This window comes from Pezoporus wallicus, unplaced genomic scaffold (assembly GCF_028554395.1).
Source record: "Pezoporus wallicus isolate ANWC-B61680 ecotype Strahan unplaced genomic scaffold, APGP_CSIRO_Pwel_v1 contig_6468, whole genome shotgun sequence".
NCBI classification, from domain to species: Eukaryota; Metazoa; Chordata; class Aves; order Psittaciformes; family Psittacidae; genus Pezoporus; species Pezoporus wallicus.
In genome coordinates this window covers 81,244-95,816 of record NW_026640026.1, presented here as the reverse complement: position 1 = coordinate 95,816, position 14,573 = coordinate 81,244, and the positions used below count along the sequence as shown (strand labels likewise).

Here is a 14,573-nt window from a genome sequence, read left to right as displayed (position 1 = left end):
TTTTTATCTGCATTGCACTTACTGCTATCAAAATCATATTTTTATGATTATTATACTGTGGGACATTTGCTTAGCTAAAAGTTGTGAAAAACTTTATTCTCGTGAGTTATTTTGTGATTATAAAAATCAGTCTTTGAAATAAGCATGTAAGTGTGCATGTGTGTGTAGGCAAATAAAAAAAAAGATGATGCTTTCCTTCATGGTTAAACTGATTACCCCCTTAATGGATGAATTTTGGGTCCATTAAGGCTGCTGGTTATATGTGCATATTTACGAGAAAATTGACCCATTCAGTTTATAGGTACAATTCACATCATGATAACCAAGGAGTCAAATGCTTCTACATTGTAATAGACTGATTAATGTTTGAAATGTTACGAAACAAATTATCTGGTGACCATGCAATCTTTTTCTTTCCAGAAATTAATTTCTACATATTTAATTTCATGGAAATAAGACTCTACAGGAAATGTATCTAGTTTTAACTAATAGTTTAACTAGTCAGCACAATCTGGTGTGATAAACGTTTTTCTTCATTAAACAGTACATTTACAATGAGAAAAGGCAAAAGGATAATTCATAAATTATTACAGAATTGGACAGGAAGCCAATACACCAAGCAAAAAAAATAACGCTGATTTAAAATTCCTGCACTGGTTCTGCTAATTGTACCGACAGTGACCAATACTTCTTAAAGAAACAAAACAAAGCAAAACCAAAGAAAAACCACAAAACCAACAACGCAACTACAGCGCTTTAATTAGCCAATAGGCATCATTTGTTGAGCAGAGCAAGAAAAAAAGAAACCAAGAAAATATTATGGCCAAAAATGTAAACATAAACAGGGTTTAAAAGGCCTGTTCTTCAAACAGTGGCTGTTAACATGCTGATTTCATATTCATGATTTAAAGTTTCAGTGAAGTAAACCTACTTATATGTCACTATTTTGCATTGTGAAACAAAGTGGAAAAGCTAGCACATACATATATCTGCAACTAATAAGAGAAAAATAAACAAATATTTACAACTAAAATCTATTATTAGAGTTAGGATTAAGGATGCAACTCTCCAAGCTCCCAAGTGATTCCTCTTAGGTACTGAGCTTTCCTTATCTTGGCTGTCTTTCCTGGAAGTTAGTAGCATCCAGGCTGCTCACAGGCAATGTGCAGCACCTGGACGGTTCAGATTTTAAATCTATCATCCAGAAAAACACTTGTTTGAACTCACTCCCATTCAGGTTCTGTACATCTTTAACTTTTAGCAAGTGATTAACACCTATGGAATATTTAGTGATTTAAACATTTGTTTCCCATTAAGTAGGTATGTTAGTGCTTTATTGAATAGGAGAGAATTGATAAATAGGAGACTAAAATAATATTTCAGTGTAATAAATACCATGCTAAATAAGACAAGAATAGAAGCCAAATTTGAGAAAGATCTAAAAGGTGACTGTGAAATATCAGAAGTCAACTAGACACAGACTGTAGTTTAAAACTTTATATAAAACATATGATGTCAAGAAGGAGGAGGGTTACAAATTGTAATTTTCTTCACAGAAGATCTCCTACACAGTACTATATCAAACAAGATGTATTTGGGAACTCACAGTATCACAGTATGCTAGAGATTGGAAGGGACCTCGAAAGATCATCTAGTCCAATCCCCCTGCCAGAGAAGGAACACCTAGATAATGTTACACAGGAATGTGTCCAGGTGGGTTTTGAATGTCTCCAGGGAAGGAGACTCCACAACCTCCCTGGGCAGCCTGTTCCAGTGTTCCATCACCCTCACTGAGAAGAAGTTTCTTCTCAAGTTTAAGTGGAACCTCTTGTGTTCCAGTTTGTACCCATTACCCCTTGTCCTATCATTGCTTGCCACTGAGTAGAGCCTGGCTCCATCCTCGTGACACTCCCCCTTTATATATTTATAGACACTTATAAGGTCACCCCTCAGGCTCCTCCAAACTATAGAGACCCAGCTCCCTCAGTCTTTTGTCATAAGGGAGATGCTCCACTCCCTTAATCATCTTCGTTGCCCTGCGCTGGACTCTCTCCAGCAGCTCCCTGTCCTTCTTGAACTGAGGGGCCCAGAACTGGACACAATATTCCAGATGGGGTCTCACCAGGGCAGAGTAGAGGGGAAGGAGAAACTCTCTCGACCTACTAACCACCCCCCTTCTAATACACCCCAGGATGCCATTGGCCTTCTTGGCCACAAGGGCACAGTGTTGGCTCATGGTCATCCTGTCGTCCACTAGGACCCCCAGGTCCCTCTCCCCTACACTGCTCTCTAACAGGTCGTTCCCCAACCTATACTGGAACCTGGGGTTGTTCCTGCCCAGATGCAGGACTCTACACTTTCCCTTGTTATATTTCATCAAGTTATTCCCTGCCCAACTCTCCAGCCTGTCCAGGTCTCGCTGGATAGCAGCACAGCCTTCTGGCGTGTCAGCCACTCCTCCCAGCTTAGTGTCATCAGCAAACTTGCTGATAGTACACTCAATTCCCTCATCTAAATCATTGATGAATATATTAAATAATACCGGTCCCAGTACTGACCCTTGAGGCACTCCACTAGTTACAGGCCTCCAACTAGACTCAGCCCCATAGACTACAACTCTCTGGCTTCTCTCCTTCAGCCAGTTCGCAGTCCACCTCACTACCTGATCATCCAGTCCACACTTCCTCAGTTTAGCTGTGAGGATGCTGTGGGAGACTGTGTCAAATGCTTTGCTGAAGTCAAGGTAGACCACATCCACTGCTCTGCCATCATCCATCCACCGTGTTATTTCCTCATAAAAGGCTAAGAGATTGGTCAAACATGATTTCCCCCTGGTGAAGCCATGTTGACTGCCCCTCATAACCCTCGTATCCTTGATATGCCTTAAGATGGCACCAAGGATAAGGTGTTCCATCACTTTCCCAGGGATGGAGGTGAGGCTGACTGGTCTATAGTTGCCCGGCTCCTCCTTCTTGCCCTTTTTGAAGACTGGAGTGACATTTGCTTTCCTCCAGTCCTCAGGCACCTCTCCCATTTCCCAAGACTTGGTAAAGATGATGGAGAGTGGTCTAGCAATGACTTCCGCCAGTTCCCTCAGCACCCGCGGGTGCATCCCATCTGGATCCATGGATTTCTGGATGTCCAGATTGCTCAACTGGTCTCTAACCCATTCCTCATCGACTAAGGCAAACCGCTCCGTCGACCTGACTTCATCTAAGGTCTCAGGGGTACAGGGCTCTTCAGGACTGCCTGCAGCAGAGTAGACAGAGACAAAGAAGGCATTCAGTAACTCTGCCATCTCTGTATCTTCTGTCACCAGGGCACCCATCCCGTTCATCAGTGGGCCTACATTGCCTCTGGTGTTAGTTTTGTCTGCCATGTATTTAAAAAAGCTCTTTTTGCTGTCCTTGACCCTTCTTGCCAGGTTTAATTCTAAGGAGGCCTTAGTCCTCCTAGCTGTCTTCCTACATCCTCTAGCAGCAGCCTTATATTCCTCCCAAGTGGCCAGCCCCTCCTTCCATGACCTGTAAACTCTCCTCTTCCACTTGAGCATACCCAGCAATTCCCTATTTAGCCACGCAGGTCTCCTGGCCCTCTTCCTTGACTTCCTACGTGTCGGGATACTCTGATCTTGAGCTTGGAAAAAGCAACCCTTGAATGTCAACCAACTATCTTGGGCCCCTTTACCTTCAAGCAGCCTTGCCCATGGGATTTCCCCTAGCAATTGCTTGAAAAGGCCAAAGTTTGCCCTGCTAAAGTCCAGGGTTGCAATTCTACTTGGTATTCTACTAGTCCTACCACACAAGATCCTGAACTCCACCATCTCGAGGTCGCTGCAACCAAGGCAGCCTTCAACCCTTACTGCTTCAACCAGATCCTCCTTGTTAGTGAGGATGAGATCCAGCAGCGCTCCTCTCCTGGTTGGCTCATCCACCATTTGCAGGAGGAAGTTATCATCCATACACTGGAGGAACCTCCTGGACTGTGGCTGGGTTGCCGAGTGGTCCTTCCAGCAAACATCAGGGAAGTTAAAATCACCTGTGACGACCACGGCCTGTGACTGTGAGGCCGCTCTCACCTGCCTGGAGAAGGCCTCATCAACTTCCTCACCCTGATCTGGTGGTCTGTAACAGACACCCACAACAGTATCGCCCCTGCCAGCCTGCCCCTTAATTCTCACCCACAGACTCTCAACTCGCTCATCATCTGTCCCTGGACAGAACTTGGTGCATTGTAGTTGCTCCTGTACATAAAGAGCAACCCCACCACCCCACCTGGCTGGCCTGTCTTTCCTGAAAAGGACATAGCCCTCCATGACTATATTCCAGTCATGTGAGCTGTCCCACCACGTCTCTGTAATTGCCACCAGATCATAGTCTCCTGACTTAACACAGGTTTCTAACTCATATAACTCATTTAAGAAGTTCAATACATTACCTTAAACAGGAAGTATTGAATAATCAGTGAAAACAACTTGCATTCACTGGGGTACACCAATCAGTCATGTAAGTAGAGATTTTATTTCTCGACTGCTACATTGTAGATATACAAAAGTATCAATTACCAATTCTAATTACACTAATGGAAATCTAGTATTGCTCTCATCTCCAGTAACTTAAGAGCAGGTACGTTCTGCTGTGCTGAAGTATTTGTTCTAAAACTTTATACACCTTCTAATGTGTCCTTAAAGGGAATGCCAATGAGTAAATAAAGGCAGCCTTAGAGATTTCAGCCAGTCTCCTTATCATGGTAACATCAGTATGCCACTGGTTCTATTTCACATGTACAGCTGAACTCTGAAACAACCTGATACACACCACATTAGAACCCTTTATCTGCAACTGCTTCACATTTCTGTCTAAGCAGTGTACTGAACAGGAGATCCATGTGGGTTTAGTGTTAAAAACCTTCATGTGTTTTGCCTAATAAACTGAGTACTATCAATGTTTGAGTTGTGAAAAGTCTCCATATTATTTATGCAAATAAGTCTTAATGTCCCCACTATTATGCAAAAGCATGAACAAAATGATATAAATGTCACCCAGAAACAAACTGGCAAATACACACAGGAAAGTGGTAGCATCAGTTTTCTGCAGGTACTTCCTTCAGTTTGATTGTTGCAAGTAAAAGTGTAATAAAGCCATTTTCTTCTACTAAGAAGTCTCCTAAGGTATATAAAAATATATCCTTGAAAAAAGTTGAGTAATTCAAAACATATTTCTGTAATATAATCTTAAATACTATTTTTATTAAACAGAATAGTCATTTGTGTAGTGTAATCCTTTACCATTCCTACACTTAGCATGCAAGTCATTCTTTTATACTAAAAATAAATTACACTTTGACAATTTATAATTCATATGTTCAGATCGATTGCAGCAGCAAGAAAAAAGTAGTATCTGATTAGCCTATGATCTACTGCTACTTTGTTATTCGACTGTTCACTAAACCAGCATAATCTACTATGTGCTTAATAAGCCTTAGCATATACAAGCTTAGGAATTTTCTTAGTGCTCTGTAAGTTAACCAGACTATTTTCAAACTAAAATTGTAATGTACTCTCCAGGAGAGAGTTAATGGAATCTATCACCCAGAAAATACTGTGTCAAACTTTCTATAAATCTGTATCGCTTGTAAAACAACATACACAAAAATACTGGCAGATAGTACATCACACTTCTGTGATCTGGAAGACTGGCTCACACAAGTCCTTTTCTTTTGCAGTATTTTAAGTATTTCTTAGCAGAATGCAAATACTGGCAAGACACTGTAAAACTTCTAAGTTATATATGAAAAAAGTGTACCATATTTGCATGTGAATAAGATCAAAAGAAAGCATTTTCATCAAACTAGTCAGATTTTCCTGTCCCAGACTTGTCTGTGCGTTTACATGAATCAGCATACATTTATCTCTAGACTCTTGTGTAATATGCACTTTAGCTGATGAAACATTAGGAATATTATCTTACTTGGAAAAATGTAAGGGAACTCACTAGGTGTTATGTATTTCATTTTACTGTCACTCAAAGAGTACTCCCCAAGGAAAAGTGACCTCTGTTCAGGCTACATATGTGTCTTATAAAATAAACGAAACAGATGCTTTCAATTAGGAGCTTGGTTCTTCTCTATGTTATCCCCTGTTTTATTTCAGGGACTGTAAAGGAGTCCCTGCCGTCACCAGTTTAAGGTTACCGGAACTTTATTGAAGCCACCTCCTCCAACAAGGCCGAGATTAGAACCAGTTCCTTGTGCTACTCCTGAAGACACACCTCGCTCTGAGGGGACTCACAGCAATCACGCTCTAGAGACAGAGCTCTGCAGCAGCTGGGCTGACAAATTGGGGCTCCTCAGAATGAATGAATGAATTTCGTGTTATATTGGGGGGGGGGGGGGGGGGGGGGGGGACACAAAAAAAAGGCAATTAAAACATACTGGGGTGCGACTGTAAGCTCACTAACATTTATGTGTATTCAGAGCAAATGCTGCAATGAGTGCAGTCTATGTAGTGTAAATTAGGCAGCTTTTTAGATTATTTAAGCATTTTGGTCCTAATGAAAGACCTGGTAATTACAGCCATTATCGCTTCAGTACGGCGGATGCTAATCCACTCTCGCCCACAGCTTTAGGAAGCGGCAGACAGGCAGCGACCCCTTTTCCCCCGAACACCTGGCTACGGAGGCGAAACTTTCCTCCTCATTCGGAGATCTCCGTCTCTAAGGCCGGGGAGGCACGACTGCGGGGGAAAAGGAAGCTGCCAGTGGGACAGGGGAGGAGGACGCGACCGCGGCTGCTGCTGGTGGGGGGCTTCCTGACCCCCCCTCCCCCCCCCCCCAGCCACCGGGATTAGCTGACGAAGGCATCTCGGTTTGCCCTACACCTCGCTGTCCGGAATGAGGACCGAATCCGAGGTCCACCTCTCCCTTTCCTCCCCCCGCGGATGGCTGCCGCTGCGCCTGCTGAGGGGGGGCAACCATGGTCCCGCAGGCGCCCCCGTCGGTGCGGTTGCACGGACGGGCTGGTTGGTGGCCGAAAAGTGGAGGGAAATGTAAAAAATGTACTAATAAATATCCCTGACTCTCCTTGCTTTGCTGTCCGGGCACTTGACTGCCTGCTGGGGTCTGGCGCGGGGATACGAGGCTGAATGGGTCACTGGACCTGACTGTCGTGACTGCTTGTGCCACGGGGGACGCGGGCATCACCGCTCCCCCACGAGGAGCGTGTGTATGAGTATGTACGTGTGCTTGTGTGTGTGCGCGCGGCTCGGGGTGCGCGGACCGCAGGGTTCAGCGCTCTTACCTGCTTGCTGTATTTGCTGCTGGCCTGGCAGCTGTACTCGGAGCAGTGGTCCGACCCGATGGAGATGTTGTCGCCGGCGCCCACAAAGGTGTTGGCCGGGGGGAGGTCCTGCACGGCCTGGTGCTTTTTGCCGGCGGTGGGGGACTGCGGGTGCAGCTGGACGGTGGGCAGCGGTGAGCTCGACTTGTAGTGCCTGGCCAGGTCTGGGCTGCCTGGGCCGCCATTGACCGAGCGGTACCGCCCCATACCGGGGCTGTCTGACAGCTTCTCATTGACACTGTCGTAGCGCTGCCCATTGGGCTTGGAAGCCTCGACAGTGACGATGCTGCTATAGAGGGGCTGCTTCCCCTTCTTGCCTTTCTTGTCCTTCTTGGGCTTCTTGGCCTTGTCATGCTGCTGCGGAGTGAAGAAATCCTCATGGTCTTTCTTGCCAGCCTCGTAGCCATGTTTGCCCTTGGAGCGGCAGTATCGGGCCATGACAACCACCAGGATGAGGAGGATGACGGTCATGATGCCAGCCACCACACCTATGACTATGCTAAGCCGCTGCTTGCTCAACTCATAGCTAGGGTCACCAGCAATGTCCTGGGCCAGGGGTGTGTGGAGGCTGCGGGCCACTTGGCTCTCCACCACAGTGGCATTGGATAGGCTCTCGTTGACAAAGACATGGAGCAGGGTGGTGGTGGACTGGGGAGGCTGCCCACTGTCATTTACCTGCACTACAAGGCGATGCAGGCCATAGTGCTTGGGGGACAGCTTGCCCACCAGTGATACCACACCACTGGCCGGGTCGATCTCAAAGAGTTTGAAGGGATTGCCCCCAATGATGCTGTAGTTGAGGTCAGCATTGAGACCAGTGTCAGCATCTGTGGCAACCACAGTGGCCACCACAGTACGCATGTTGCTGGAGGGTGGCAGCACGGTGTAAGAGCTGTTGCTGGGGAAGGTAACTGTAGGTGCATTGTCATTCTCGTCCATCACAAAGAGGGACACGGTGGCAGTGGCAGAGCGTGGCGGCTCACCTCCATCCACAGCCTTCACCTTAAAAGTGTAGCTGGTTTGCTGCTCACGATCAAATGAGACAGTGGAGAAAATGGTTCCAGTGTCATTCTCAATGGAGAAAATGCTGGCTGCCTGGTCATGGTCACGGTCACCAGGATGGATGGAGAGGCTGAGCTCAGCATTGCGGCCCTTGTCAAAGTCCATCACAGTTACCATGCCCACAGGGCTGTTGGGCTGCAGATTCTCCTTCACATAGAAAGTGAACACATCCTGCATGAAGCGTGGCTCATTGTCATTGCGATCCGCCACCCGCACCACCACTGTGGTGGAGCCTTGCAGCGATGGCACCCCCTTGTCCCGGGCTGTCACCTGAAACTCGTAGGTATCGCGTTGCTCACGGTCCAGTACTGCCTGCACTGACACATCCCCAGAGTCAGGGTCAATGATGAAGATGCCACCTGGTGCGTCTGAGGAAAGGGGCGAGGCCTCCAGGGAGTAGGTGATCTCAGCGTTCCTGCCACTGTCTGCATCTGTGGCTACCACTGTGGCCACCCTCTCACCAGGCAAGTTGTTTTCTGGGAAGGAGACCTCCAGCACGGCCTGACTGAACACGGGAGGGTTGTCATTAGTGTCCCCTACCCGCACCAGCAAGGAGTTGTTGCTGGACAGGCTGGGGCTGCCAGAGTCCACCGCCACGATCACCACATTGTAGTCGCGGACAGCTTCATAGTCCAGAGGGGCCGAGGTGTGGAGGAAATACTTGCGCTTGTTCTGAGGCTCCCCTTCGCCCTCGCTGGCTGGCTTGAGCTGGAAGGGCACATCACCCACCACAGTGCAGGTCACCACACCATTTTCACCTTGGTCCCGGTCTGACACCTGCACCAGGGCAATGGGGGTATCCACCAACACATCCTCGGCCACACTAGCTACCCCGTCCCGGAGTGGGATGCGCCCAATTTTCCGGATGTCAATGGTGGGCACATTGTCATTCTCATCACGGATGTTCAGCACAACCGTGGCCTTGTCTGTCTTGGGGGGCTGGCCCCGGTCTCGGGCCATGACAGTGAAGCGAAGTTGGTTTACCTCCTCTCGGTCGATGCGGTGCAAGACGCTGAGCCAGCCCGAGGTCTCATCCAGGCGCAGTAGGCGCCTGACGGACTCGGTGGCGGCCCCGAAGACGTACTCGATCTGCCCATTCACCCCTACGTCCAGGTCAGTGGCTCGCAGCTGCAGGATGGGTGTTCCGGGGCTGCTGTTCTCTGCCAGGTCTGCCTCATAGACGCTCTTCTCGAAGCGGGGGCTGTTGTCGTTCACGTCGGTGATCAGCACCCTCAGGATAGCCTGCGAGGACCGTGCCGGGTCGCCGCCGTCCCGCACGCGGAGGCTGAGCTCGTAGGAGTCCCGCTGCTCCCGGTCCAGTGGCCCCTTGACGATCAGCTGCGGCTGCTTCTCCCCGTCCAGGGTGTCGGCCACCTGCAGCTCGAAGACGCTGCTGCGGGCCGCCGCTTCCGTCTCCTGCCGCCGCTTGCTGCCGCCGGGGTAGAGGGCGCTCTCAGAGCCCGCCGAGGCAGAGCCCCCCCCGCCACCCCCCCCTCCACCGCCCCGGCGGCCGCCGTCCCCGCCGGGCTCCTGCAGCAGCTCGTATCGCTCAATGCCGTTGCGGCCGAAGTCCCTGTCGGTGGCGGTGGGGAGCAGGTAGAGGGTCCCCACGGGCCGGTTCTCCTCCACGGTAAGCGTGAGAACAGGGGAAGGGAAGGTGGGGGTGTTGTCATTGATGTCCAAGATGATGACCCGGCCCTCGAAGAGGTCCACCCAGCTCTGCGAGGGGCCGATGACTGACACCTCGAAGTCCAGGAAGCACTCGTTCTCGTCGAAGATCATCTGGCACTGCGGCAACTTCTCGCGGTCGATGCGCCGCTCCGTGGTGCTCAGCTCCCCGGTCATGTTGTCGATCTTGAGATAGTCGGAGCCAGATTCCAGGCTGAATGTCACCTCGCCGGAGCCCGTCACGATTCCCAGGTCGGAAGCCACGTTGCCGATGCGGATGTCGGCGGGTCCCTCCTCGGGCAGCCGGTACCTCAGGAGCTGCTTGGCCGATGCCAGGCTGACCCAGAGTGGCGGAGGCAGGAGGAGCAAGAAGCAGCAGCAGCAGCAATGCACAAAGCCAAAAAGAGTCCGCATCTTCCTCATCTTCCTCGCCCCCCCCCCCCCCTCACTCCCACCTGCCCTCCCCCCCCCCCAAATAACTCCCCTGATGAGCCAACAGAGCGGCTGAGTGTCCGGGCTATCAATTATAAAAACCTTCTGTACCTGGAAACTTAGTGTCTCGTGGCTGGTGCAATAGGTAGTCAAAACCCTGCTGCTGGCTCCTCTCCTGCTTTCCCTGCCTTCCAGTTGCGATATACTTACAGTTCACGGGACAGTGTATTTTGCTTTTTAAAGATTCATCTCCGTAGACAGGATGGGATTTTCCTCCTCCTCCCCTTCTCCTCCTCCTCTCTGATTTTACTGTAATCGTTTTGCAAGGTTTGCAATAAAAGCTGGAGAAGCACTATGCGATTCGAAGCCCCCTGGTCGTCTTCTTCGACACTAGAGTTAACTACATTTCACACGCTCTCTCTCTTTTTTCTCTCTCTCAGCCGTTTACGACCAAGGCATTAGCTTTATTCTTCCCCTGCTCTGCACACACGGGAAAAATAAAGAAAAAAATGTGATTCGCTTTATTCAATGGGCTTGTGTCCGGGAAAACTCCAAATCCTCTTAGCAATGGTGAGTTCTTAAAAAATGAAATAAAATAAAAAATAGAAAGAAAAAAAAACAATAATGTCGGTAGCTGCAGAGAAGAAAACCGTGTATTACACAGCAGTCCACAGAATATCCCCTTTGGTTGGCAGAAAAGCACCCAAATCCATCTTCAGAGATCGCCTAAAATGTTAAATGTTCAGCTCTTTCTCCGGAGCGGATTTTTTTTTAACAACTCTGCGCAAGGTCATTAGTCACAAAGCAACGATACAGAAACTGCAGAAGCCGTTTGCCCAGAATTTGCAAGGCTGTAGATATATATATACACACACAACAGTCCCAAGTTTGCTTTAGCATCCGCAGTTTGTGTGTGTGCCTTACCTGCATTTGCACTGCATGTGTTATAGCAATCTGGATCTGCAGCACTGAGAGCGACTCACAAATGAGATTGCAGTCTCTCTCTCCCCCTCTCTCTCTCCTCTTCCTTCCCGTCCCAATGCAGGTAACCAGATCTGAACTTGATCCTTTCAGTTCAAAGGTTAGCAACAAAACTATGTGTCCAAAGGCGATTACTTGTCTCTCGTAAATATACCCGGAGCGGAACACGATGTAACTGGATCCCCCGCGTGAATTAACACAGATTCTGAATTACATCCATAGAAGCAGAATGGCCAAGGGGAGGAGGAGACAGCCGCGGCGCGGTTAAAAAAAAAAAAAAAAAAAAAAAAGAGAAACCAACAAACCCCAGAGTTCTATTTGCAAATAAAATTGTATCAGTCAGTTGTTTCCTATGATCTGCACCGCCACGGTGGGTGAAATCTGCAATGTGTATTCCTTCCTGTGCCTCAGAGAAGTGTGGATCAGGCGCTTTCACAGCAGAGCGGCTTGTGCTTTAAAATGTTGAATGGCAACTGAGAAGCTTCCCACTCGGAAGGGAAAAAAAAAAAAAAAAGGAAAGCAGCAGTAAACCAGCAAGTTTGCCCGAAGTGGTGGGAGCTGCTGAAGCTTCTCTCAGCAGCTCTTCCCTGCTGCTGCAGCAGCAGAACCGCCTGCACTACATACACACAGAAAGAGAGGCAGAAAGAGGGAGAGCAAAGAGAGAGAGAGAGGGAGTGAGGGAGGGAGGAGAAGGAGGAGGAGAGAGGAGGACGAGTCAAGCGCTGCACTCCAGAAAGCCCAATCTTACCCTCTGTCTCTGTCGCTGCTAGTGCTGCAAGTGGGATAGCTGCTCATCACACACCACCAGTTCAGTTCCTAAACCCGATCCTCATTACACGCCCGAGTGTTGCTGCTGTTGCCTCCTCAAACCCGCGATCTGTAGTGATTCGCTCCTATACTTTCCCTCCCCACCTCCGCTGTAGACTGTGAATAGAGCAACATTTTTTTTAAAGGAAAGATTTATTCGTCTTTCTCTTAAGCAGAGCTGATGCACGTTCGGGGCTCTGCATTTTGCGGAATCACGCTGGTAAGAAAACTCGTTTCGCAGATTCCCACCTTCCTCTGACGTGTCGGTGCTTTTTGTGAAAGAGCTGCAGTCACTGTAACTGCATAAAACTCCAGGGAGGAAGGGGGGCTGCCTTAGATCTTAGAATTTCTTCCTGTTTCCCAGTGTTGTTTGAGCCTTTTAATCTTTGTGTTCGTGTTTTTCCTGTTACCATGATTTGAATGTGCCTTTTCACGTGCTTTCCTAGAAAAAAAAATCAGAAAAAAAAAACAACCAACAAAAAAACGCGAAGATGATCAGGACGGGGGCGAAAGGGTTAGTAGAATAAACACATGTAAAAAGTAACATTTATTTCTGAGCCGAGACTTGCTGCTTAGATGATTGCCAAAACTTAGCGTCACCTACTCGGATAAGTGGGAAATTAATGTTAAAGCTCTCTGCTCAACTTTATCTTAGCGTCCCTAGTTCTCTTCTTTTGACTTTGTGTCATTTAAGCGCCTATGGCTTTTGTGTGCGTGTGCCCCTGAGCCCTGGGTGATGCCTGACTCCCGTACCTGCTCTCTCCACCCGGATCCCGGGGGGAAAAGAGAGGGGCTCTGCGGGGCTGGCCTCCGCGGGGATGGCGGGAGAGGGAGGACCCGGGCGAGCATGGACGACCAGTGGGAACAGAACCGGCGTGTGCGTGTGTGTATGTACAGCAAGGGGGAGGCAGGAATCCAGCTGCTCTCCTCCTGTGAACACATGTGGGAAAAGAAGTTGTTGCTGGTTCTGTGTGTTCATTCCTCTTTTTACATGGATATTTTGAATAAAGATGCATGCAGACGACTGTAGTGAAACGCCTCTCTTTCATCGTGGCGACATATTTGAGAGAAAAGAGGCCGGATATGCCGAGGAGATTCAAAGCAACGGTCACAGTGTGTCTTTGTCATCTGGGGCGGCGAGTGAATGTGAGAGGGAGGGAAGGTTGCCACCTCTTCCCCTGGGGAGTCCAGAGGCACAGAGGGGCAGAGTCCCGCCGCAGGAAGTCGGCGATGGGAGGGAGATTAGGGGGATGGTGCTCGACCGCTCCTGCTCCCCGCTCCGGAGAGCAGAACTGTTTCTCCGTGGGCGGCTCCGGCCCTGGCACCGGCACCGATCGCTTTCCCTCCCCGCCAGAACACGAAAACCCGCCCCCTCCGACGCTGGAGACACTCAGCTTTGTATCTGCAGCATCAGCGAGAAAGCACGGCTCGGCGCAGGCTCAGTGTTCACCGCCGCAGTCCCGGACGGAGGAGGGGGGCTTGGGAGCTCAGCGTCTTCGCAGCGGGTTAAGTAGGATTAGTACTAAATCCCTATTATATTTGCCAAGCAACTTGAATTTATCAAAATTCCCCTCGCTGTTCCGGAGCTCCGAGAGGAGGAAATTTTGTCCACAGTGTAAGATCTAGACATATCATAGGAATACCAGCATACTGCATTACACTGGCTCTCTGCACTAGCAATACAATTGCAACCGAAGCTCCCGCTGTTCCCTTTTGTGCTTTTAAGAGCAGCCAGGAAACTTCCTGTATTCGCCAGGGGAGGGGAGGGATGAAAACGTTTTTAAAGCTCCCCGCCATAAACTTTAATCGGATTCCGGGCCGTTGCACGGCACGGACATCTGGTCTCTTGTCTACGTCTCCTTCCCCGTTGTCTCCCATGTCTACTTCTCCTACGGTCTGCCTTGCGAGAGCCTCTTTCAAGCGAATGAGTGATTTCTTTCTCTTGCCATGTGCATTCGCTCCCCCCTTCCCTTCTTATCCTCGCTGGCCTATCTTACGCACACAGTGTCCTTCACATACGGTCTGGGCCCCTCATCCGCCCCTCCCTTTCTTTCTTTTTTTCAGTGTCTTTCACATACAACATCTCCCTGAATGTGCAATGTCTTTCCTGCTCGGGAGTGCTGCGTCCTTCAGAGTGGATTGGTTCCTCTTTCGGAGCAGAGGTAAAGGCCCCCCCTTCCTTTTCCTACCATTCCCCCTTCCTCCTCCTACTTTTCCTCCCCCAGGGCAGGCGGCCGGCGTGGGAAATGGGCCCGACGTGCGCTGCATGGTGGATAGCAGCGCTGCTC

At 49.1% G+C, this 14,573-nt stretch overlaps 1 protein-coding gene and 1 long non-coding RNA gene across 9 annotated transcripts in view; one reads left to right on the top strand and one right to left on the bottom strand.

Moving 5' to 3' along the window:
- Positions 1 to 10,519, bottom strand: part of PCDH7 (protocadherin 7) — a 287,165-nt gene extending 276,646 nt beyond the window's left edge. For all 8 annotated transcript variants that reach the window (XM_057417051.1, XM_057417052.1, XM_057417055.1 and 5 more), the window contains exon 1: positions 7,297 to 10,519. In XM_057417051.1, coding sequence (XP_057273034.1) covers positions 7,297 to 10,488 — 3,192 coding nt within the window. In that variant the 5' untranslated portion in view covers positions 10,489 to 10,519. The remainder of the gene's footprint in view (positions 1 to 7,296) is intronic.
- Positions 10,520 to 14,360: 3,841 nt separating this feature from the next.
- Positions 14,361 to 14,573, top strand: part of LOC130603382 (uncharacterized) — a 33,255-nt gene continuing 33,042 nt past the window's right edge. The window contains exon 1 of the long non-coding RNA XR_008973144.1: positions 14,361 to 14,447. This is a non-coding gene — a long non-coding RNA (uncharacterized LOC130603382). The remainder of the gene's footprint in view (positions 14,448 to 14,573) is intronic.